Below are 24,496 nucleotides of genomic sequence, written 5' to 3'. Positions count from 1 at the left end.
GAAGCATATGAAAAGTTAAGGTTGTATATCACAGTCTAGAACAACCATCACAAAAAAGAAAAATCATGACGAGGTATATCTAAAAAGCCAATAGATAAAATGGAACTCAAAAAAAAATATTTTTAACCCCCAAAAAAGGCAAGAAAGAAGAAAAGGAACAAAACAGGAAGGGAAAACAGGAAACAAAAAGTAGAACGGTGGACCTGAAGTTCAACCATATTAAAAATATTGTCCAGTGAATAATAACAAGATCCAACTACATGCTCTGTAGAGCTATTTTTATTATAAAGAAAATTTGGAAAGTGAGAAAAACCTTACATATAACCACTAAACTTAAGAAGCTTATTAATATCAGAAAAAGTAGACTTCAAGACAGGATTCTAGAGACAAAGGGTAATTCATGATAAAGGGGTCAGTTTAGGAGAATAAACATGCAGGTGCCCAATAATAGGACTTCAAAATAGAGAAAGCAAAAATGGACATATTTAAAGGAAAAGACAATCCACAAGCACAGTTGATTTTAACACCTCTCAGCAACTGACAAAACTCAAAAATATAGAAAACTTGACAACTTGACAAAAACTAAAAAATATAGAAAATATGAACACCACTATTAACCACCTTGATCTAATTGGTTTTCATGGAACACTTTACCAACAGCTACAGAATATACATTCTTTTCAAGTGCCTGTAGCACATTTACCAAAACAGATGTATGCCGGGCCATAGAAGTCTTAATGCATTTATAAGGGTTGAAATCCTGCAGGGTGTTCTCTGACCACAACAAAATTAAATAAAAATCAGTAACAAGATAAATGTAGGGTAAGCACCTGACTGTCGGTCCTTTTTTTTATTGTAATGCAAGCGCCTGACAAGCCATCCACTTGAAAGATCACTATTTCAAAAGAACACATTGCCAGCACAACACAACTGGGTAAGTAGCCAGGCTGCTCCCTGACCTCACCCCCCCCCCCCCCCCACACACACACACACGCCTAAAGTTTCCTTTATTTTAGAGCTCTCTGGTTGACTTAGGTAACTATTTGGCTTGTTTTTCCCTGCCTGCATTTTAATTCCTGCCCTTAAATCCACCAATGAAGAGTGAACTCAAAACACTAGGCCCCCACCCTCAACCCCAGGCCTACTCACTGATATTCCTCTCCAACTTCACATAGGCTCTGGGACAGGTCATGTCCTCTCCAGAACCTGTGAATACTAAACCTCAGTGTCCTTTCACACACACACACACACAATTTCCAGTAATAACCCAATAGTTATTACTGAAGGAGTCTTGCAATTGGAAGAAGGGCTGGTCCAGCCACATTGGTTCAGAAAAGGGAGATGTCTGGGGGTGAGTTCACTGGGCCCAGGTGAGCTCCCCCAGGCGTTTCTAGCTGATAGCCACACCACCGATAGGCTGAGACCAAAATAATGGCAGAGTCGGCAAGATTCCTTGATTGCTCTTGCACTCAAATAAGAGGAAAGCCCTTTAGCTACGACTGGTTTACTGACGAACCCAAGTGGGTAACAATCTAGGAAAGGAACACCAGTTGCCAGGATCCGTCACACTGCTGTGTGCTTTTGCCTGTTACCTCTCTCATTTGTTGCCTGCGGCATTCATCCCAAAATGTCCAGAATAATTCAGCGTCTCCCCAGAGCAGCAGGGTCAAGGCCATATTGTCTGACAAGAAGATTGGTCCAGTAGCTATAAAAGCCTTAACTATTAATGTATGTAAGGGTCCTCCATGCCTCGAAGCCTAGGGGAGTTAAGGAGAGTACACTGGATCACAAGACTGTTGTCACACCCGAGGAGAGGCTCTGGGCTGAAGGCGTGAGGAAAGGCTATCCATCACTCCACCCCTTCACCCCACAAGCAAGAAGGACAGGAGACCTCCACTGGGCCCACCTGGTCAGTGAGTGGGCCCAGACAATACATCCTAACCCGAGTGAAATAGCCTTGCAAATGGAAACCAGTGGCACCACGAAAGGGAAATGCAGCAGAGGACTATGGTCTCTGAGTCACTGCCTCCCTCCCTGCTGTCCTTTTGAGTCCCCTGACCCAGTGGGATATCGTGGGTTCAATCCCTGGTGTGATACTACTAAAAAAAAAAAAAAAAAAAAAGGACAAATATAAATGTCCACAACATCTGTAGCCAGCATCCCCTAAAAACTCAGGGGGTCCATCAGTCCCTTGACAAATGCAAAACCTCTGTGAAAGGTTCCTGGGGGCGTTGCTCAGTGCCATGGCACGCCTACTGCCAGGTCTTGGACATTAATACTCCAGAGGTCTAGGGGCTTTTCCCAAAGTGAGTATTGCACTCATGGAGACAGACCCCCAACCCCAGAGGGGTCACGGAAAGCAAAGTTGGCTGCCTAGGAAGAGGGTGCACAAGAATATCATCCACAGATTTTCCAGCAACATGAGATTAGGGTTAACAGGAGAAAATCAAAAGTAGAAACTGAGATCAGAAACTATACTTTAGGGATGCCTGGGTGGCTCAGTGGTTGGGCTCTGCCTTCGGCTCAGGGCATGATCCTTGGGGTTCAGGGATCCGTCCCCCATCGGGCTCCCTGCTTCTCCCTCAACCTTTGCCTATGTCTCTGCCTCCCTCTGTGTCTCTCATGAATGAGTAGATAGGATCTTTAAACAAAGAAAGGAAGGAATAAAGGAAAGGAAAAGGAAAAGGAAGAAAGAAAGAAACTGTACCTTAACTGAAACTCAAGCCTTTAAGATTTTATGCAGCAGGAAAGAGAAGGGAATTGATTGGCTCTCACATGTGTGGGGGTTGGGTTCTGCATTATCACTCCCAGTGGCTGAAATGCTTTCACTGGCCAGTACGTCCAGAGACCACAGGACCCATAACCTGCTAAAGATCCATCCGGGTTATAGGCTTGTGTCCCCCGAGATGCCACAGATCCGGAGCCCCCTCTGCTTTCACCTGATCAGGGCAGAACCAAGAAACCTACCTCACACGGCTCCCCTGCCGCCAGAAGAAAAGCTGCCAGGGTTAGGAGACCTGCAGTGATGAGGAAGATGGAGAAGGGGAGGTCCAGGCCCCAGAGCACCCACTTGTACCAGGGCCCTCCCTCTCATCACTGGGATATTTACCGCCGGTGCAGTGCCCACCCTTCCATCACAGTGAGGACAGCTAAGGCTCCCAGTGAATGGAGAACATTAAGGAGGCTCATCACCTGCTGCACAAAGGTAGCTGGCTCCGTCGGTAAAGGGCTCTGCACCTGCTCCCACTGCACGTGTGGGAGTGGGGTTTCCCCCACACCAGCCAGCAACGATTCTCAGACAGCAGCTGGGTGCCCTAAGACTCAGCTCAATTCTGACGCTATCCACTTAGAGATCACATCAGATTCCACCGATTAAAGTTTCAGTCCTAAACCCCTTTGGGGTTTTTATGAAGGCTTCATTACTTTGGCACGATTGATTAAATCATTGATAGTTGGCGATTAAATGCAATCTCCAGGCTCTCGCTTCTCCCCAAAGGTCAGGGGGTGGGACTCAAAGTTCCAACCTGCTAGTCCCCTGATTGGTTCCATTGGCAACCAGCCCCCATCCTTAGCAGAGTTCCAAAAGTCAGCTTATTAATATAACAAAAGACAACTTTATCCTTCTTATCACTTAGGAAATTCCAAGGATTTATTAGCTCTGTGCCAGAAATGGGGACAAAGACCAAGTATACATTTATCATGAATCACAACATCACACAGCCCATCCCTGTTTTCAAACATGGATCCCTTAGAGCAAAAAAATCTTAACAGAAGTTACTGGCATATTACTAGAATCCCATTCAGTCATTGATAACTATCCAATCACGTCCTGTGAAAATGTCTCCTATGGTGAGGCCACTCAGGTTTGCAGGCTACCATTCAGTCCAGTCGGGTTCCAAAGGCAGGAGTGGTCTCAATGATACCTGCACCCTTTCGGGCATCTGGGGTTGTCCAGCTAAGGACCGTATATCCTTTTGCTCAGAGCCTCTTTCAAGGTGTTAATGTAATATTTATTTTCCCTCATCACATAACCCATGTATTCAATCCTTTACTTGTAGCCATTATTTTTCCTTCTCTCCATTTATACTTCTATTTTCCCCCTTTGGAAGGGACATTAGGTTTGGCCATTGTGCTGGTCTAGATTTCCAAGCAGAATGTTGTCCATTCATCTCGATACTTCCCCCCATAAACCAAGCAGCTCGTGTTGGCCAGATGAGAGCTGTTTCTAGGGCACCATCCACATGACAGTTAGTTCTGATGGCTCCTCAGGTGGCTCCAAAGACTATCCCAGAGGAAGTCTCCCTGCTTGTGGATGCAGCGTGCTCCTGTGTGCATGATTTCCATGTTATTATAGAACACTTCTAGGCATGGCCTTCCTTACTGGAGCGTTTCTCAGACACCACACCCCAGACATTATGAGCATCTCAGGTTGCATGATTCCAGGTATACCCTGGAAGCGTCTCAATCAGTGCCCAAGAGCAGGCTAATAACTGTCGCTCAAATAGTGTACACCAGCCGCAACATCTGCCCTCTGAGAACTTTCTGGTCCAAGGTCCCCCAGTCACCACTGGGAGGCGGTGACGAGCATGTTATAAAAGCACCTCTGCCCGTTGTCTGTCCACAAGATCTTTTCCAAAAGGTGCAGTTTTATTCAATCATAAAGCAAAGTTAACATAATTGTAGAGCAGTTTCAGGATTCCAAACTCCATGACATTTCACTACACATTTAACTTTGCTTTGTGTGGCACATACGGAGCCAAGTCCAATAATACAAAGTCACACCACAAAGCTAACCCAAGGGGCAAGAAGTTAACGAAACAGGCGTGAAGTGGGTCTGTGAGCAGGCGGTTGAGATGAGGCCCCTGTGCTGTCCTGTCCGGGTCAGGTGTCGACACTTACTGCTTATTACATTCAACACTGGAGCTGCTGGGTTATGTCCAGAGATCAGGGGGCAGAGCCTTTGGTGGCAGCTGCCTTTCTAAGGTGGTCGGCTATGAAACGGCACCTAGGGAGTCCGACAGTCTGCTCCCAAAGTCCGCCTTTTTCAAGGAGTGTCATCAGCCTTGAGCCTTTGCACATCTCCTGGTTCTAGTGAGCATCCTCTCAGTTCTTCCAGAGAGGTTCACACTGCCTCAGAGATGACCAGTCCTTAGTCCTATCGCTCTGTGCTGGCTTTGGAGCTATAGGGCCATAGCTACAACGCCCTTGGGCTGCTTACGTCACTGCTTGACATCAGTGACTCCATCCTGCTCTCCGTGGAGGTGCTCATGGGCTTTTGCCCTAAGCCCCAGTCTGTAGGACTACAGGTGGCAGACACCTCCACAGTCACATGTGAGTGGGGATCACGTGGGTCCAATGGCATCAAGAGCTACCACCTTCTGTAATTTTTTTTAAAGATTTTATTTTTATTTATTTGTGAGAGACACAGAGACAGAGAGAGAGGCAGAGACACAGGCAGAGGGAGAAGCAGGCTCCACGCAGGGAGCCCAACGTGGGACTCGATTCCGGGTCCCCAGGATCAGACCCCAGGCTGAAGGTGGCACCAAACCACTGAGCCACCCGGGCTGCCCCACCTTCCGTAATTCAGACATGACCTGCTTTTGTTCAGGTCTCTACTGAAATATAGCTTTATTTTGGGTAGTCTTAGCAATAAGAGTTAGCAAAATTCCCAGATGTAGACCATGCATTCTCTAAAATCCAAATAAACTACCCAAACGCTCACTTCTTGTTTGGTTCTAGGGATGGGTAGCGACAGTTATTTTTAGTTACTTGCATGATATCCCAGTGGCTCCTGCCCAGGTCCTTCCTGAGAATTTCACTGCTTGAGTAAATCCTTGGACCCTTCCTGGATTTATCAACCAGGGCTAGCTGGTCACGTGCATCATCATCACGTTCTAGTCAGTCCCAGCCTGATCCTCATGTTTCCAATCTTTCGTAATGTCATTACTGTAGATTATCACACTTGTGACCTGCATCAAGTCCGAATCCCTTCTGACCACATCATGACAGTAGCTGGTGAGATCAGATAACCAAAGGCAGCTTGGTAAACGTAGATCGGGATCCTTCCCATGCGGAGGCGGAGGCAGAGGGAGAGGCAGGCTCCCTGCTGAGCAGGGAGTCCCATGCGGGCTCCATCCCAGGACCCCGGGATTATGACCTGAGCCAAAGGCAGATGCTTAACCAACTGAGCCACCCAGGCGCCCTTTGTTGTTCAGTTTGGTAACAGTTGTTACATGTGCAGAAGTGGCCTCCTTAGTCACGTCCAGTGGCTGAATATTCCTATTATCATAAACCCAATCCTGCAGGGCTGGCATACAAAGCATATCAGCTGCTTTACCTGGGGTGTTCCAGTTGGTATTTATAAGGGGGGGAGCAGTCCCCCTTCTCAGGATAGACACACCTCACAGGGGCTCTCATCCAGACCACCCAAAGGCCTGTTCCATCAGCTATAACCTCTTGTGTGTCCGGATCGAGTGCAGCCATATGGGTTCAACCCACTTCTGACACTACCTCCCCCGAGATAGCATCGGATTCCTGTTGGAGGAGACCGTCCCACCCATGGACCCACTAACTAGACCCAGACCATCAGAAGCTCCTTACCCCTCCCCTGACCTTGGCATGTATATTCCCCACTGCTCCTGTACTCGGAGCCCCTCGAAGAATGTAGCCTTGACAGATGAATGTGTTTCAAGGCCAGCTGGGCAGTATGTGACTGAACCCCACCACGGCCTCTGTATCAACTTGTAGGATTCTCGCGGGCGGGTGTGGAGATCTACTCATCGGGCAGCTGCCCAAGGGAGACTTTGTCTAAATACTGGGCTTATGAAACCTGCCCCCTACCAGGCTACAGTGGTCCACCTCTTTTTCCAGTCTCTCCTTGCCCTTCCTGTATGGAGGCTGGTTTCAAATTTCACCCAGAGAGCTCCTGAGGCTGCAAACCCAAGAATTCCATAGTTTAGGGGTTCAGTCCCACAAGACTGCATGTGCACCACCCCCATTTCAGACACCGGTCACAAGGTCAGGTTTTCACCTGTGCTTCTGACCGACTGGCCATAAATCAGACCCCTCCCTTGTGTTCAATTAATTTGCTAGAGCAGCTCACAGAATTCAAGAAACTCTTTTACTCACTAGGTTACCATTTTATTGTAAAAACATGTAACTCAGGAGCAGCCAGATGGAAGAGCTGCAGAAGGCAAGGTGTGTGGGCAAGGGGCACAGAGACTCCATGCTCTCTAGGGGCCCCACTCTTCTGAATCTCCGCAGGTTCACCAACCCGGAAGCTCTCTAAACCTGTTCTTGTGGGGTTTTGTGGAGGTTTCATTACATAGGCATGACTGATTAAATCATCAGCCACTGGATTGAACTCCATCGCCAGCCTCTCTCTCCTCCCCAGAGGCTAAGGGATGTGACTCAAAGTTCCAACCCTCTAATCACATGGCTGGCTCCACTGGAAACCCACCCCCATCCTAAATGAGTTCCAAAAGTCACCTTATTAACCTAACGCCTCCAGCGCTCTCACCACGTAGGACATTCCAAAGGTCTTAGGGGCCCTGCCCCAACAACAGGGACAAAGATCAGATATGTATTTATTATAAATCACAGTCTCACAAATGGGTTTATCATTTACGTGACCAGTGACCCAAATGACCCTTTCTCCATTTCCAACTCTGAAGAGGCTCACTTACCCACAGGGGAGAGAAATTTTTTTGCAAGGTCCTCCCCCTAATTAGGGGGCCTTGCTCCTACATGTTATCAGGATTGTTAAAACCATCCACAAGGCACTGGAGGGTACGGACAATGCTTACTGGACACGGAGAAGACGGCCCCCCAGACACCCAGACACTTGGGACTCATGCCCCAGAGGACTCCTGCTACCCCAGAAGGGTCTCCCCTCCAGCAAATTTCCTTCAATAGAAAAGGTGGCCCGCTCCTTCCCCAGTAAACTCCTGGTACAGTTTTGCCCGTTATGCGAATACAAAGGTAAACCTTTCTCAGGAGTTACGAACACTTGGGAGTCCTGGCAACTTGCTTTCTGGACAACTGTTCTTTGAACTCCAGGCCCTGAAACTGGCATTCTCCCAGCTACAGTCCCCTCTCTGCCATCCACCCTCCTGCCACACACCTGCCCTGTGACCCCTAGCCCATCCTGGCTCCTCCTTCTGCCTCCTTTACTAACCTCCAGGACTGGCCATCATCTAAGCACCTGCCCTAAGAACCTGGAGGCCCCCTAGGGATTGTCCCACTTCCCAGAGGGAATCGCCCCCATACCAGCTGGTGGTCCACTGAGATAATAAAAATGCACAGTCAGTTTGGGCCCCTATCAGGCACCAGGGGCCAAGTCAATGTCGTTCTAGGAAATCCCTCTAAATTCTCTGGAGGGAATTCTTCTACCTACAAGGCGTTCCCAGTGAAACACTCAAAGGTACACAAACCCGTTCAGATGTAACCACGAGGCCATTGACCTCGGCTTCCTCTGCTGGTGGCCCCCTGGCCCACTCTTTCCAAACACGGGTGCATTGACACCACCATGGCATAGAGGACAAACCCAAGCTCCTGTCCGTCCTGGTGGGACTCACCAGGTGGATGCTGGCAACACTTCCTCCCTCGGCGAGGACAGAAAGCACTCCTGGATACGGCATGACGCCGGCAATGAAACCCAAGGACCAGTCATTAGAGAACTGATGATAGGAGTCATGAAGCCTACAATGTCCGGCTGTGACAGTCCCATGTGGCTACTTTTATGCAGTTCCCAATGGGATTTATATTTTTATTTTTTAGAGTGATCGAGCGGAGAGTGGGAGAGAACTGAGGGAGAGCGAAAATCTTGAGCGGGCTCCACATCCAGCATGGAGCCCGACACGGGGCTCGATCTCACGACCCTGAGATCATGACTTGAGCCGAAATCAAGATTTGGATGCTAAACTGACTGCGCCATCCAGGCGCCCCCACAATGGGATATTCACACAGCCCTACAATCATATGTAACCCCTGCCACCAGGATTTAAATACCTCACAGTAAGAGTATGGTTTGGAGCCTTCCACTGGTGACGTTATGTGGAGGGGTCCCTCCAGGGCTGTGGTCTGGGCCTCCGGTGCACCCGCACAGGCCACCTACACACACAAACCCTGAGGCCCAGCCTCATCAGTCACGTCCCTGGGCAGCAGCTGGTTCTCTGAGACCTGAGAAACCCGCCTGCATCACACAGGAGTCACTAGCCGTTAAACCACCGTCCACACTCACACAGGCACAGCGCCCCTTGGCAGCCGCCAGCCCGCCTCAGCTTTCCTCCCAGGGCCAAGTTCCACTCAAGTGCTCCCCACACTGGGCAACGACAGTGTCTCCGGAGCAAAAGGCTAAGGGCTTTCAGCCTGAGCGCCTTCCCCCAGCACCAGCCCAATACGTGCCCCTTGAGCACCTGCTTCTGGAACCCCACTGGGCTCCTTTAGAGCCCATGGCCCTCGCAGCTCCCACCCAGTACCCTGTGAACAAGCTCCTGTTCTCCTCAGGTGAGGACTCTGGCTTGGCACCGCCCCGGAGACCTCCTGGGTGCAGGGGCCTTCGGGAGGGCTAACCCTGACCTTGGCCCCAGCACCGACACTCCCCAGCAGCTCGTGCAGGGCCACGTGAGTTCAGGTCACAGGGGGCGGTTCATGCCTTCACCACCTGGGCTCAGGCCTTCCCTCTCCACAGGCCAGTGATCCCTGAAATGGATCAAAGTCTTGCCCAGGCCCTCATCTTGCTGGATTCTTGCCCCCTGGGCCTTCGCACCCCTTGCGCTCCCCGCACAATTGTTATAACCCCCCAGAATTCTACTTTCTGTCATATGGGGCAATCCTCAAGCTCTCACTCTCCAGGACAGTGGCTTTTCTTTCTGTCCTGATCCCACACCTCCCTTCCTTCTGATTTCCCCAGCAGCTCGCCATTGACTTCATACCGTGAGCTGATGGAGGCCGACCAGGGTGACGCCCCGTCCCTGAATCCCTCCCCAGGTGGAGACGCTCCAGCGGGAGCCACCTCCCTGCCAGCTGCCAACACGATGGCTCCGGGGGCTGGCTAACGAAGCTAAAATTCTCGCTAAACTCCAGGAAGCACAAATCCTCTCCCGGGGCCCCACCAGGGGCATGGTTGGGAATCCAAAAGAAAGAGAAACTCTGCTTGGTCGACATGAGCCATGGAGTGAGAGCTCAAGGCACAGCCGTCCCGCTAGTCGGGATAACCCATCGCAGCTGCCGGGCCCTGGGGAGGTGGCCCAGGCTCTCAGACGCTGAGGCTCTCTGGGCTGTGCACGCTGGGTGACAGGGTAGGTGGGCCCTGGGGCTCACATGACACAGACACGGGCTGCAGTAACACCACTCTGGCCCACGGTTGCACCACTGGATGGAAAAGCAGACGATGTTGGAGACGCCTATCGGCGGGGCTCAGGCCAGCATGCCAGGAGTCTGGGTGGCAAGGGGATTGGGGTTGTTTTTTTGCCTTTTTTTTTTTTAAGATTTTATTTATTCATGAGACACACAGAGAGAGGGGCAGAGATGTAGGCAGGGAGCCTGATGTGGGACTTGATCCCAGGACAGCGGGATCACACCCCGAGCCAAAGGCAGCCACTCAACTGCTGAGCTGCCCAGGCGTCCCGAGGTTGAATCTCTTTGAGCAACGAGCCCTTGCAAGCCCCACAAGTGTCCTCCGACAGACACTCTCTCCCCCCAGCTTCTGTGCCGCACATGTGGCTGCAAGCTAACTGGCCATCTGACTGTGTGTCCGAGACCTTGCCGACGGCCCAAGAGGTGAAGATACTCCACAACATTACCTAAATCTTTGAAGAGATTCCCAGGGCCTCTGAGATCCGTCCGGCTACTGCACGGCCGGACGCCAGGTCTGGGGCTGTGGCTTCGCACTGGATTTCAGACCAGCGCTTGTATAATCATTATAAGGTTCGCTGCTAGAATCTTGATTAGGTGCAAACTCGGTTAACCGTGCTCTCCCAGAATTTCTTTTTTAATTTTTTAATTTATTTATGATAGTCACAGAGAGAGAAAGAGAGAGAGAGAGAGAGGCAGAGACACAGGCAGAGGGAGAAGCAGGCTCCATGCACCGGGAGCCCAACGTGGGATTCGATCCCGGGTCCCCAGGATCGTGCCCCGGGCCAAAGGCAGGCGCTAAACTACTGCGCCACCCAGGGATCCCTCTCCCAGACTTTTAACCCATCAGCTACCAACGCTGCCGAGGTGCTCCCCATCACAGCCCGGCTGACTGAAGGTCCTGGAGGCAAGTGTCTGACTTGAGCTTCCGATTGCCAAGGCACCCCCTTCCAGAACGCCTATCTCAACTAACACTCGCCAGCCTCTCTAGATAAGGAGCCAGGCCGCCCCTCCACCTGCAGCCCAGTTTGTTTTAGTGAGCTCTGGCTGACTTGGATAGCTGACCCTTGGCTTCGTTTTTCCCTTCTGGGGCTTTAATTCCTGCAAGTATGTTTTAAAATCCCCAATAAAGAGTGAGCCTTTGAAACCCTAGGCCCGGCCCCACTAGTAAGCTCCCCGCTCGGAGAAGCCCTGCACACGGGGGAACGGCTCCTGCCCGGAGGCCCACGATCCGGGTGGAACTGGAGAGTCCAGGGGCCACACGCGGTCTCTAACGGCGGGGCATCGGACGTGCCCCCTGGGAGCACGGCGCAGGGGTGCCCCTAACTTCACTTGAGGCAAAGGAAGCCTGCTGCAGATCTGAGGTGCCCAGAATGCCAGACTAGGGGGCAACTTAGCCTGTTGGTCATCGCCCTTGATTTCGTTAGGTCGGACAGACCGAGCAGAGCCTCTCTAGGGGTCCCCCTATCCTGCCCCAGGGCTGCTGGCCCAAGGAGATGGAGCAGGGCAGGACCCCCAGGCCACTGCATTGCAGGACCACACACCAGGGGTCCCGCAGGTGGCCCTGGGCAGCTCAGCTCCGTGGCAGCGCCCCCCGCCATCCCCGGCCTGGTGCGGGGAGCCCAAGGGCCTTCCTAGGCCTGCCCCGGCCCCTGTCACCCGCTCGTTCCCTCCCGCTGTGGTCGCCGGCGCACCTCCTGGGCTTCCCCTGGAACAGCCACCCCCTGCGGTGGCCTCACTGCCGGCCCGTGGAGCCCACTTCTGGCCCTTCCCCACCCCCCCGCACCTCTGGCATTTTGGCCTCATCCACCGAGACCCAGAGCTGCTTCCCGTGCTTCTGGGAGCCCCCTGGCAGCCTGTGGGCGCCACCCACCCCCCTCGCCGGCCTCGACCCAGCACTCCCTGCTCCCAGGGCAGATCACACTCACCTGGCCCAGCGCACCTGCGGGATCCTTCTCGGCCTTCTGGCGGAGATCACGTGTAGAGCACCTGTGGCGGCTTCCCGCATCTCCCGCCAGGCCTGGCTCAGCGTCATGACCAGAAGCGGAGGGGGCCGACTGGGGGCCCCGCCGCCCCGCAGGGCCCGGGCCTCACGGCCCCCTGTGTAGGCTGAGGCCAGCCTCGGGACTGACCCTAACTCCGGCCCAGATCGGTCCTCAGCTTCCTTGGACCGGTGGACCCGGAGGGGAGCGCCTCTCCCTGAGCTCCCAACAGGGCGCAGCGCCTGACAATCACTCTCAGCTTTTTCTTTTCTTTTCCCAAAAACTTAACTGGGTTTAGCAACAGCCGGGCCATTTCATGGTCCTCATGGTTTCTCCCTCCCTGCATGTTCTTCAAATTCCTGATATATGGAACCCACTGGTGACTCCTCTTCCACCAGAATACCACCCAGTTCATCAGCGGCAAACATGTGAGCAACCTCGTTGTTGGGGCACCCGGGTGGCTCAGCAGTTGAGCGTCTGCCTTCGGCCCAGGGCCTGATCCTGGAGACCCGGGATCCAGTCCCACATCGGGCTCCCTGCGTGGAGCCTGCTTCTCCCTCTGCCTGTGTCTCTGCCTGTCTTTCTCTGTGTCTCTCATGAATAAATAAAATTAAAATCTTAAAAAAACCCAACTTCACTGTAACCTTGTGCCAGGGGTCCTCACTGCCAGCCAGCAGCCCCTGGTCCAGCTCCAGAACCCCATCCCAGCGTCTGCTTTCTGGGGACCACTCCTAGATGAAGCTCAGCATAAAGAAAGCTTCTCGGAGGGTGCTCCCCACCTGGCTTAGGAGGACCTGGATGCAGCCCTGGGCAGAGGGAGAAGGTGGGCTTCACCACTACCGTCATTTTAGGTGAAGAGATTGGGCAATCAGGAGTGGGGGCTGCCTAGAAAGGCGGCGTGGCCTTGCTCTCAATGATTCTCTTCAGCTGAGGAATTCCCCAGAGAGGGCTGACAGCTGAGGGCTGCCTGCTGGCAACACTCCCAGGGCCTGGGATATAAATCATCTCAGGATCTGCCAGGCTGTGGGTACAGATGGAGGCTGATAGGTGGTCAGTGAACAGTGTGACATTGTCCAGATGTGAATGGAGAACATTCTCTTCTGATCAATCCAGATGTTTCAGTTAGGTAGGAAGCAAGGGCACCTGCGGACAGAGAAGGTGTGGGGCATGCTTTGTGTCAAACGTGTCTAACTTGGAAAAAGAATATGGGGCAGCGGATCCCATCCTAGAGGGTCTGTTTGCAGATTGGGACAGACTCTGAGTTAAATTGTGGAGTATTTGATTAACTTTATTCAACTAACTGTAAAAATGTATATTTGGAACAACTTGGATACATAAATCAACCTTTTCAACTGTAATTTTTATGAAACTTAAATGCGGATCAAGTATTCCTTTTGAAAATTTAGCATCTTACTGGAGATGGGCTGTAAGTGCAAGTTACACACTGGATTTCAGAGACGAAGTATGAGAAAAAGAATGTAAAATATTCCATTACTAATTTTAAAACATGGATTGCATGTTGAAATGGTAACATGTGCATATACTGCGTTAAATAAAACATAGTGATAAAATTAAATCACCTATTTCCTTTGACCTTTTTTAGTACGGCTGCCAGGTACTGTAAAATCGCTTACTTGGCTTGCCTCCTATTTTTGCACGGCGCGGAGTTAGAGGTCGGCAAGACACAGCCATGCGATTCTCATACTGGCCACTGGGTGGCGACCTTAGCCCAGGACCGCGATTTTCGGGCTGCAGGAGGCCGCCTCCCCCCACCAACATTAATCTCCAGGGAAATCTAGAGGAAACTGTGGGAATAGAAAAATGGGAGAAAGACCTAGGAGAGGAAAGGATGCTCTGAACCGACGGTTGTGTGTGGCCATGGCTGTGGCCAACGGCAGGAGGCTGTGGGCTCAGCTCTGGGAGAATAAAATACAAGTGCACTGTCCGAACCCCAACTCCAGGGCTTTGGGGCAATGGGCCTGCCCCTTGCCCACCTCTGACAAGGAGGGAAGATGTGCTAGGGATAAATGCATCATGCAGAAACTCTGCTGATGAGGAGTCAAGGAGGAGAGAAAGACCACTTCCATGGCCCCACCCCACCCTTCCCAACCCCTGCTGGGTGCTGCTTCTCCCTGGGGACTGAGCACCAATGTAGCTCAGAGCAGTCTCCTAGTGGGAAGCGCAGCGATGAGCTGTGGTTGTGGCTGGGGCTCATCCACTGCTCTGGGTCCTGAGCTCAAGGGACAGCTACCCACCAGGGGCTTTCATGTGTGTGTGTGTGTGTGTGTGTGTGTGTGTGTGTGTGTGTTGCAGGACCCAGTACTATGGAGTATATGCCCTGTAGGAATATACACTCCTAGGCCAAAATAAGGAGAATTCTGAGGACTTCAGCTCCTTCAAAAGATAACCACAGTCGGGAATTACAGACTCCACTGGAAACAGACATAAGGGGGTGGAAATGGACCAAGACTTAAAATGGGCGCAAAAACCATCCTAAATAAGATAATTTTCCAGCAATATCAAATTAGGACAAGAAACTAGAAAAAGAAGAGCCAAGTAGAAATAATAGGCATGAAAACCACAGTGACTGAAGTAAAGAACATAATAGAAGGATCAATAGCAGAATTAATTATGTAAGTCTTCAATAGAAAGTTTACTAGAGTGGGCTCCTGGATGGCTCAGTGGTTGAGCATCTGCCTTTGGTTCAGGCTGTGACCCCAGGGTCCTGGGATCCAGTCTTGCATCGGGCTCTCCACAGGGAGGCTGCTTCTCTCTGCCTCTCTCTCATGAATAAATGAAATCCTTTTTAAAAATTTGCTAGAGCAGGAGAAAACATGCTGCCGTATAACTCATGAGCTGAAGAAATCATAATGGAAATAGAAAATACTTAGGACAATATATTATATATCAAAATTTATGGGCATCAATGAAATCAGTGCTTTGAGGGAAATATAAAGCCTGAAATATTCATATTAGGAAAGAGGACAGGCAGCAAATTAATGAGCCAAACAGCCAAACTAAGATGTTAGAAATCACAAATAATAAACACAACGAAATCAGGAGGCTAGTGTTACCCTGATACCAAAGCCAGATGAAACATTACCAAAAAAGAAAAAAAGAAAAAAAGAAAATTGTGGAGTATCTCTCATGAGTATAAAAGTAAAAGTCTTCCATAAAATACTAGCACACCATATCCACCGGCATACTGAAAAGATGATACACCATGACCAAGTGGGTTTTATCCCAGGCTCACATAAGAACATAAGAACCAATCAGTGGAATATACTATGTTAACAGAATGAAGAAAAATCCATATGATGGCCTCAGTTGACACAGAAAAAAAACCTTTGATCAAATTCCATACCCTTTCATGATAAAAAGCACACAGAAAACTAAGAAAATGAAAACTAATACAAAAGAACTAGCTCGATGCTAAGGGGCATTTAAGAAAAACACACACAGGTAACGGTGTGTCCAGTGGTGAAGGATTGGAAGCTTTCCCCTAAGATCAGGAATAAGACCAAAGATGCCTGCTTTCACCACTGCCAGCAAATATTGTACTGGCCAGAACAATTTACACAAGGAAAAAATTAATAAAATCATCAAAATTGGAAAGAAAAAAGTACAACTATCTCTATTTGCACATGACATGACCCTACATATAGAAAATCCCAAAGAATCAACAAGCAAGTGATTCAAGCTAATAACTTCAGGAAGGTTGCAGGGTACAAGGGCAACACACAAACATCAGTGGGGTCCTATGTACCTATAATAAACATTCTGAAAAGGAAATTAAGAAAGCTGTTCCAGGGGCACCAGTGGCTCAGTCGGTTAAGCACCCTACTCTTGGTTTCAGCTCAGGTCATGATCTGCAAAGTCAGCTTGAGATCCTCTCTCCCTCTCCCTCTGCTCCTCCTCCCACTCTCCCTCGCTTTCTCAAATAAATAAATATTTTTTTACAAAAGAAGCTATTCCATTAAGAGTAGCATCAAATTAATGAAATAGTACATATTCAAAGCAATTCTTAACAAAATAGGCTGAGGGCTTAAAATAAAAAGGGGGGAATAACTACAGCTGGGAAGGATAGGGAGAAATTGGAACCCTCATGCATCACTGGTGGGAAAGCATATGGTGCCTCTGCTGTGGAACACAGGCCAGAGAAGCCAGTGTCCGTGCTGAGAGCTGCAGAAGAAAGACCTCACTTGCGGGCAGGCAGGCAGACGCCCCCTTCCTACAGGGCCAGTGGTGATCACAAACATTGGGAAGTTCTACCAGTGGTCGGTGGGCACATGAGAAGATCAAAACCACCACTCATTAGGGAAATGCAAATCGAAACCAGAGTGAGATAGAGTTCCTAACCAGAGTTAGGATGGCAGATATATGTAAAAACCAAAAAAGAGAAATTAACTAGAATTGGTGTGGTTGGGGAAAAATTGGAACCCATCACCAGTGGGAACGCAAAATGGTGTATCTGCTGTGGAAAACCGGTATCTGTGTGCAGAGAGCCGCAGAAGAAAGACTTCACTTGAGGAACAGGGGTGCAGAGGGCAGGAGGCCAGAGTGCCTGGTGTCCATGTCGGGAGGGCCACGGGAGGCCATCACTGGGTGGGACCAGGGTGGGAGATCACTAAGGGACCACCTGTGTTGGGGGAGGGGCCGGGGCAGAGCCCCATGGACACCCTCAGACTAATCCTCTAACTGCCGGAATCTTCCTCCTGCAGTCTCCCTCCAGAACCTTCTATGAGCACACATCACATGGTGGTCATAGTCCAAAAGAAATGCTTTCAGGAATTCCATCCATTAGGGCAGAGTGGGTACTCAAGGGTGAATTTTGAGCCAATAGGCTCTAATTGCCAGTTGAGGGCCCAAACTGCCTCGGCCATGCACAATGTCAAGGAGCATTAATCCCATGAGTCTCTCCTAAGAAACCTACAGAGGTTTCTTCCCTCAAACTGGCTACAGAGGCAGGCCCAGAGGCCCGGTGGCGAGCCCCCCCCCCCCACACACACACTTGTAGGCTGCAAGACACAGGTCATAGCAGGGAAGGGCTCCGTGGAGATATCCAACAACTATTCAAAACCGGGGACAGCAAAACACAACTTAACCATTTTCACCCATTATATTGGTGAAGGCAGTGTTGTCCTGGAACGGCTGTGTGTAGTAGGAGACGTAGCACAGACATAATCTTGGGATATTCTAATTCCATCATTCCCTGTGTCCTTGAGAATGAGGCTTCTTGCCGTAGAGCAAAAAACATACCAGTGTACTCTATTTCCACGTAAGGAAAAAATGCTCTAGTCTTGAACTTGAAATGCCAGTATTTGAACTCATGAGGCATTTCATCTTTCAAAGGATTTACCTATAAATATTCCTTTGCTCTGCCCACTGGAAAGGAAACAACACAATGACCATGAGCATCCCCCTCACCCAGACTGTGGTCTTGAAATTCCTTTTCCAACTAAAAGAAAACAGGGAGTTTTTTTTTTTTAAGATTTTATTTATTTATCCATGAGACACACACACACACACACACACACACACACACACACACACACACACAGAGAGAGGCAGAGGGAGAAGCAGGCTCCATACCGGGAGCCCAACGTGGGACTTGATCCGGTGACCTGAATCAAAGGCAGAGGCTCAACCGCTGAGCCACCCAGGCATCCCTAAGCCAGAGAGTTTTAGACAAAGAGCTGACTCCAGGCCTGGGACATCCTGTTACCCCAGACAGAGAAGGAGCTCTGAAACCCTACTTGGGCCATGTCAGCACGTCTCTGACCCAAGGGGAAAAGCTCCCTCTGGTCCAGGTGGCACAACCTGAGCTTCAATAAAGACAATAAATATGACGGATCAAAACCCTTTTATACATTTAAATGTTTATTTTTTATTTATTTTTTATTTTTTTTATTTTTAAGAGTGAGTAGGGAGGGGCAGAGGGAGAGGGAGAGAGAGAGAATCTTAAACAGGCTGCATGCCCAGCATGGTACCCGATGTGGGGCTCAATCCCACGACCCCAAGATCACTAACTAACTGAGGTGAAATCAAGAGTCGGACACTTAACAGACTGAGCTGCCCAGGCACCCCAACCCTTGTATACCTTAAAATCTATAGGAATGACATAATAATTCTAAAACACTAAAATGTAATGGACTGGGTCACCTTTGGAGGATGATAAAGAACAAATGAATTATCCTGAAAATCAGTGAAAGAGAAAATGTTTCAAATTCTGTAAAGGCGGGACACCTGAGTGGTGCAGTCGGATGGGCGACCGACTTGATTCCAGCTCAGGCCCTGATCTCCGGATCATGAAATCGAGCCCTGCCTCCGGCTCTGAGCTAAGTGCGGGCTTGGAGTCCCCCCTCTCCCCCTGCGCCTCCCCAGTGATCGCACATGCCCTCTCCCTCTCTCAAATAAATGCAGTAATCTTTAAAAAAAAATCTGTAGGGGATCACTGGATGGCTCAGCGGTTTGGCGCCTGCCTTCAGCCCAGGGCGTGATCCTGGAGACCTGGGATCAAGTCCCACGTCAGGCTGCATGGAGCCTGCTTCTCCCTCTGCCTGTGTTTCTGCATCCCTCTCTCTCTCTCTCTGTGTGTGTGTGTGTGTGTCTCATGAATAAATAAAATCTTTTAAAAAAATTGAAATTAAAATTAAAAAAATTTTAAAAATCTGTTAAGGAGAAGTTGGTAACCGTTTCCCCTCCGTGTGCTATGCGAGCAGCACTGTTGCGCAATTGGCTGATAGACAGGGGCGTCTCTATGGAACTATTCCAGACAATAGAGGAGAAAGAAATGTTAAAATTAAGCTGCTGCCATTGTGCAAACGCCAGGAAAAGCAATGAGGCTCAGGCAGTGAGCTTCAGGTGGGCTCGCCTCACAAAAAGAGGGGCCCGTCCCGACGCCTGCTAAGGAAGGAAGCCGGCTCCCACCTACAGCCTGGCCGACAGCGCTGAACCCCTACATTTAACTGCTGAGGCCCAGAAATGCAGAGAACACGGAGGGAACTGAGAGGACAGAGGGGCCCGGTGCTGGCACTGGCCTGGAGCCTCCTGGAGCTACAGAGGCTCACTGCCTCCAGCCTGTGGGGGTGCTGGGACCCCAGCAGGGATGGGCAAAGGACTCTGGAAGGGAGGGAGTGGAAGGGCCGGCGGTGCAGGAGCACATGGTGCCAGGAGTAGGCTTCATGGGAAGGCTGTCTGGGTCCCACCCTCTGGGGCTATGGACTCCATAGCCTGGCCAGGACAGCTCCCTTCCAGAAAGCTCCTTGGGTCCAGTAGGTAGAACTAAGGTTCTACCTTAGTTGGTGGAGTCCCAAGCCAGGAGGATGGGAAATGCATACAGCTTCCCTAAGAAGTCAGGAATGTTAACAGGAGGCTGACAAGGCCACCACAGGGGGATGACAGGATACCTCAGCCCCATGTCTCCTGGGCCACACAGATACAGGCGTACTCAGTGCTTCCCTTTATATGCCTTTATTGGAAACACTGAGGGTTTGGGTAGTGGGAACCAAGAGCTCAGTTGGCAGCAAGTATTTCCTGAACCCAAGGAATGAGTTCAGTGACGCGGGAGTACACAGCAGGAACAGAGGTGGAGCAGGTGCCGCTGCCCCAGGACACGATGCCCACCAGGGTCCAGACTCCATCCTTCTGGCAGACCAGGGGGCCACCAGAGTCGCCCTGCAGGAGGAGAGGGGACTCGTTTCCAAGGCTGAAGCGGGGTGCCAGGACCCCGGTGTGCCCCGACCTGCCCCAGCCCAGGTTCTGTGCAGGGAAATGACCAGCGTAGTGTGGGCACGGGGAGCGGGCAGGAGCCCCCAGCTGTGGCCCCATGGCAGCCCCAGCTGTCACCTGCTCCCGGAGGGCCTGGGGCAGCGGGCTAACCCCCTGACCGGGCCGGCGTCTTCACATCGGGCTGGACACATTGAGCTCAGGGGGGCTGGCGGGAGGACGCCATCGCCCCCGGGATCCCCACACCAGCCCAGCCAGGGCAGCTGGCCTGGGCCAGGGGAGCAGGTGCCGCAGAGAGGAGCCGCCCTCCCGACCCCAGCAGGGCCTCAGCAGGGCAGGGCGAGGGCAGGGCGAGGGCAGGGAGGGCAGAGCCGGGCCTACCATGCAGGAGGAGACGCCGCTGGCACCGGCGCAAATCATCACGTCGGTGATCTTGCTGCCCCAGAACTTCTTGCACTCGGCGTTGGACAGGAGGGGCAGGGCCGCCTGCTGCAGCTTGTCGGGCGTCTTGATGACTGCGGGACACAGCCGGCCGGGGGGATCAGGACCCCCCCCACCCCCGGGTGGCAGGGACCAGCGGCCGCCTGGAGACCCCGCCTCCCCTGCCTGGTCCTAGTCCTTGGCCATTGCTGCAGCCCCGGGACCGGGACCAGGACCGGAGCTGCCGACCTCCCCTGAGACGAACAGCGCCTGCGGCCCCGGTGCTCGGATGGTGCCCCCGGCTCTGGGCGCCCGGCTCCCGCCGGGCAGCTGAGACCAGCCCCCACCCCCCCACCCCCCACCCCCTGCCTCCGTGCGGCCTGGGCCCTGGGAGACACTGGGGGGGCGCTGTCCCCCAGGGAAGGGGGCTGACACCCTTGGGCCAGGGACACCGCGGGGGCCCGCCACTCCGGGGGCACAGGAGGGAGCCCCCTCCCCTGGCCGCTCCTGTCCTGGTAAAGGGCCAGCAGGGGAGCTGGGGCCTGGGCAGGAGCAGCGGGGACGATGTTGCAGGGGAAGTGCGGGCGGGCAGCAGCCAGGGACCGAGGGGGGCCCCCACCCCCTGCACCCGGACGCCTGAGCGGCTCAACACAGCCACTGTCCTCGGGTGTGGGGAGCAGTCGGGGCCGGGGATGGGGCGACAGGGGCCCCGGTGCAAGGTGGTGGGGCGAGGCTTGCTGGTACTTGGCTGTTTCTCAGCCCGTTTGTCTTCCAGCAGAGTATTTATGCTGATCTTTTTTTTTTTATGCTGATCTTTTAAAAAGATTTTATCTATTTGTGAGAGAGAGAGAGAGAGAGAGAGAGAGAGAGGGAGAGAGAAAGAGAGAGAGAGAGAACGAGGGGTGGGAAGCAGCAGGGGCAGAGGAGAAGCAGAGTCTCCTGTGAGAGGACTTGGGATCATGACCTGAGCCAAAGGCAGATGCTGAACTGATTGGGCCACCCAGGCGTCCCTCAGCTCATCTCTATTCATGTTTGGTAGGTTTTTCATTAAGAGAGTTTTAAATAAACAGAAAGATCTATGGCCGCGCTGCATTTTGGGGGAAAAAAAAAGGGAAAAGCCACTTGGGTGCCCCCTGGAGACTTCCTGCTGCTCAGGTGGCCCCAAGGCCAGACCCGTGCCCTGGGAGGACATGCCAGGTGGCTCCTACCGTTGTACTTGGTCCGCCCCCAGCCGGTGGTGACGCACATCAAACCCGGGGGGAACTCGTCGGTGGCCTGGGGCAGGCACACGGGGGACACGGTCTCGGAGAAGCGGGCGGGCGTGGCCAGCTTCAGCAGGGTGATGTCGTTGCCGACGGTGAACATGTTGAACTTGGGGTTCTTGAACACCTGAGCGGAGCCAGAACAACCGCGTTAGGCCCTCGGATTCGTCGGCAATCTGAGGGCTGCAAGGAGGCAAGTTCTTTTTCCGGTGCCCCCGTGGGGACACGGACCCACAGGGGCCGGGAAAGAGAAGTCGAGGCCCACCCCGGCCAGCCCGGGCCCTGCGTCTCAAGCAGCCGAGGGGCTGTCCTTCCCGCCCCGGCCCCAGCGCCTTGGCCAGGCGGGGGGCTCGGACGCACCTCGGCGATCTTCAGGACCTGGATGTTCTCTTCATTTGAGCTCTGGTCAAACTCCCCGGCCACGACCAGGTGAGAGGTCCTGGGGGAGTCACGTGGATGTTAAGGCCTGGAGGTGGCTCCCGCTCCCTCCTCACCCCCCAGATGTGGCCAGAAGCAGAGCCCTGAGCCTGCCCGGGCCTCACCTGACCCCGCAGTGGGCAGCCGTGACCACCCAGTCCTCGCTGATGAGGGAGCCCCCGCAGAAGTGGAAGCCGGTGCTATCCTGGAGGGAGACGGGGAGGGTCAGGCCTAGCTGGACACCAGCGGCCCCCAGCCTGGCTCGTACCCCAGTGTGTCCCCCACTCACGTACAGACAACCCCCTCACCTGCAGCGACACCTGCCAGGGCCAGGAGCCCGGGACGGCGTCTTCCCCATTGACGATCCTGGACAGGCCGTTCAGGACAGGTTCGATGGCGGGGACCCCGCATTCTGAGGGGGGCGGGCAGCAGGGGGCAGGGAAGAAGGCTGAGGCCCAGGGCCACTCTGCAGAATTACTGGTTTCTTCCAGGCCAGAGCAGGACCCCACACCGCCCTCCTACCGCCCCCAGGCAACTTGGGCCTCAGCCCGCAGGCCCGAGGAGCCCCACGCACACCTGCTAACCCAGTCATGCCGCCAGGGCTGCGGACGGGGGGCCGGGCTGCTCCCACCGAAGCCCTCCCGACGAAGGAGCAGAAAACAGGCTGAGAAATCAGCCCGCCGGGCTGGACTCCCAGGCCCAGCCTTCTTGCTGTAAGGCCTCAGGGGGTCACTGAAATCTCCACTGCTCACCCTCCTCAGTAAACTGGGGAGCAAACACGACTCACGTCACAGGTCAGAGCTCGCCTGTCAGATGGGGGGAGTGGCGCGAACACCGCTAGCCCCCAGTGCACGGGGGGCCTAGAACCTGGATGCTCTGCTCAGGCGGGGTGGCCAGGGGTACGTCCCACCCTCCGTGCCCACACTGAATTTCCTCCTCCAGAGAGTTCAGGAACGATTCTCGTATAAAGGTTCAGTGTCTTAATTAGCTAATAAAATAGGACTTGGATTCCGCACCACGGAGGAAACAGAAAACAAGGGCTTGAATTGTCACAGACGGTGAGAAAAGATGAGTGTACTTAATCTGTCTGTGAGGCATTCGCTGTGCCAGCACCTGGGGAAATCTCAGCACCTGTGCAAGCACAGTTAGGGTCTCGCAGCCCGAGCACCAGGCAGCCCTCCTCGAGGTGACACAGGCCAGCACCTGCCACACTGTCCCTGCATAACCCAACGCAGAGCATTATTGCCAAAACGTAGGTCATCGTACTAATCACTTTCTTTGTAACACTAAAAACATTTGAACTAAACCAGGACGTATTTACGCAGCTGACTACGGTGATTACAGTGAATGGGTCTCTGTACCAACAGGGATAAATCTAAAACATTACACCTGAATGGGTGGGAAAAGCCCCCCCCCCTTTTTGTTTTTGTTTGTTTTTAAGTGAACTGTCCTTGTGGGGCTCGAACTCTCCACCTTGAGTTCAAGAGTCGCATGCTCTACCGACTGTGGCGGCCCAGGTGCCCCAGGCACGTTTTAAAATTGATGTAGAGTATAATGCTGTTTGTGGAAGTTTGTACACATTCCATACAGTGTTTATGGATTTATAAATATGTAGTAAATTGGTAAAACCCGCACAGAAATGAGGCACAGCAAGCTTGGCATCGGGCTTACCTTCCACCAGGGGAGGAGGGGGAGGGTGGCTTTAGCTGAATCTATTTTATGTTTTAAAAAAAGAAATACCTGAAGCCAGTCTGCTAAAAAGTAATAATTGCAAAACCCTGATGTAAGTACATGGTTGTCATATTATTTTCTGAATTTTTTTTTCTCTTTCTTCTCCTTTTTAAATGGAAAATAAAGGACTTCACAAGTGCCTGGCACAATAAATAAAAACCCGAGGAGGGGCGCTGAGAGTCTCCTGTGACACACCCCTACTCTGCTTGCAGCACCCCGCCCGAGCCGCTCCAGAGGCCGCAGAACTCGGTGCGGCCCAGACTGGTCTTGGGCAGCCCCCTGGCTGGGGTGTACGCACTCAGAGAACCCCGAAGGACCTCTGTGCTCCCTGCAGCCTCAGCGTGCCAGTCTGGGCAGAGGCCCCAGGTGCAGGGAAAGGGTCACCAAACTCCCTCTTAGCTGGGCCCCAGGGCTCACTGGGGACAGAGTCCCCGGGCTCCTTCGGTGGCCTGGCTGCAGGGCCGCCAGGGACTGGGGACCTCTGTCTCAACCCGCTCCAGGCCAGGCAAGCCAACCCTGGGATCCCCGGGGTCCCGACACTCACGACTGGAGGCAGCCCCCACAAGGGCGAAGCAGGAGAGAAGCCACAGAAAGGCCATG

The 24,496-nt window shown here is 52.5% G+C and overlaps 1 protein-coding gene across 1 annotated transcript; it reads right to left on the bottom strand.

The window, feature by feature from the left end:
* Positions 1-19,806: 19,806 nt before the first annotated feature.
* Positions 19,807-24,496, bottom strand: LOC121500658 (chymotrypsinogen 2-like). Its single transcript, XM_041772570.1, has 7 exons — positions 24,441-24,496; positions 22,474-22,577; positions 22,291-22,370; positions 22,109-22,187; positions 21,695-21,875; positions 20,448-20,581; positions 19,807-20,015 (listed from the first exon to the last, which is right to left on the bottom strand). The coding sequence occupies exons 1-7, from the start codon at positions 24,493-24,495 to the stop codon at positions 19,854-19,856; spliced, it is 795 nt and encodes a 264-aa protein (XP_041628504.1). The 5' UTR covers position 24,496; the 3' UTR covers positions 19,807-19,853.

Source organism: Vulpes lagopus, chromosome 10, assembly GCF_018345385.1.
Source record: "Vulpes lagopus strain Blue_001 chromosome 10, ASM1834538v1, whole genome shotgun sequence".
NCBI classification, from domain to species: Eukaryota; Metazoa; Chordata; class Mammalia; order Carnivora; family Canidae; genus Vulpes; species Vulpes lagopus.
Note: the sequence above shows the minus strand (reverse complement) of the source record. Positions and strands in the feature narration are given on the sequence as shown.

Excerpts from the sequence above, each read along its gene's own strand:
- LOC121500658 (XM_041772570.1), bottom strand. The coding sequence starts at position 24,495 with ATGGCCTTTCTGTGGCTTCTCTCCTGCTTCGCCCTTGTGGGGGCTGCC. Across the intron at positions 22,578-24,440 it reads TGTGGGGGCTGCCTCCAGTC|AATGCGGGGTCCCCGCCATC; the intron begins GTGAGTGTCGGG and ends CGCCCCCCTCAG. Across the intron at positions 20,582-21,694 it reads GGGGCGGACCAAGTACAACG|TCATCAAGACGCCCGACAAG; the intron begins GTAGGAGCCACC and ends TGTGTCCCGCAG.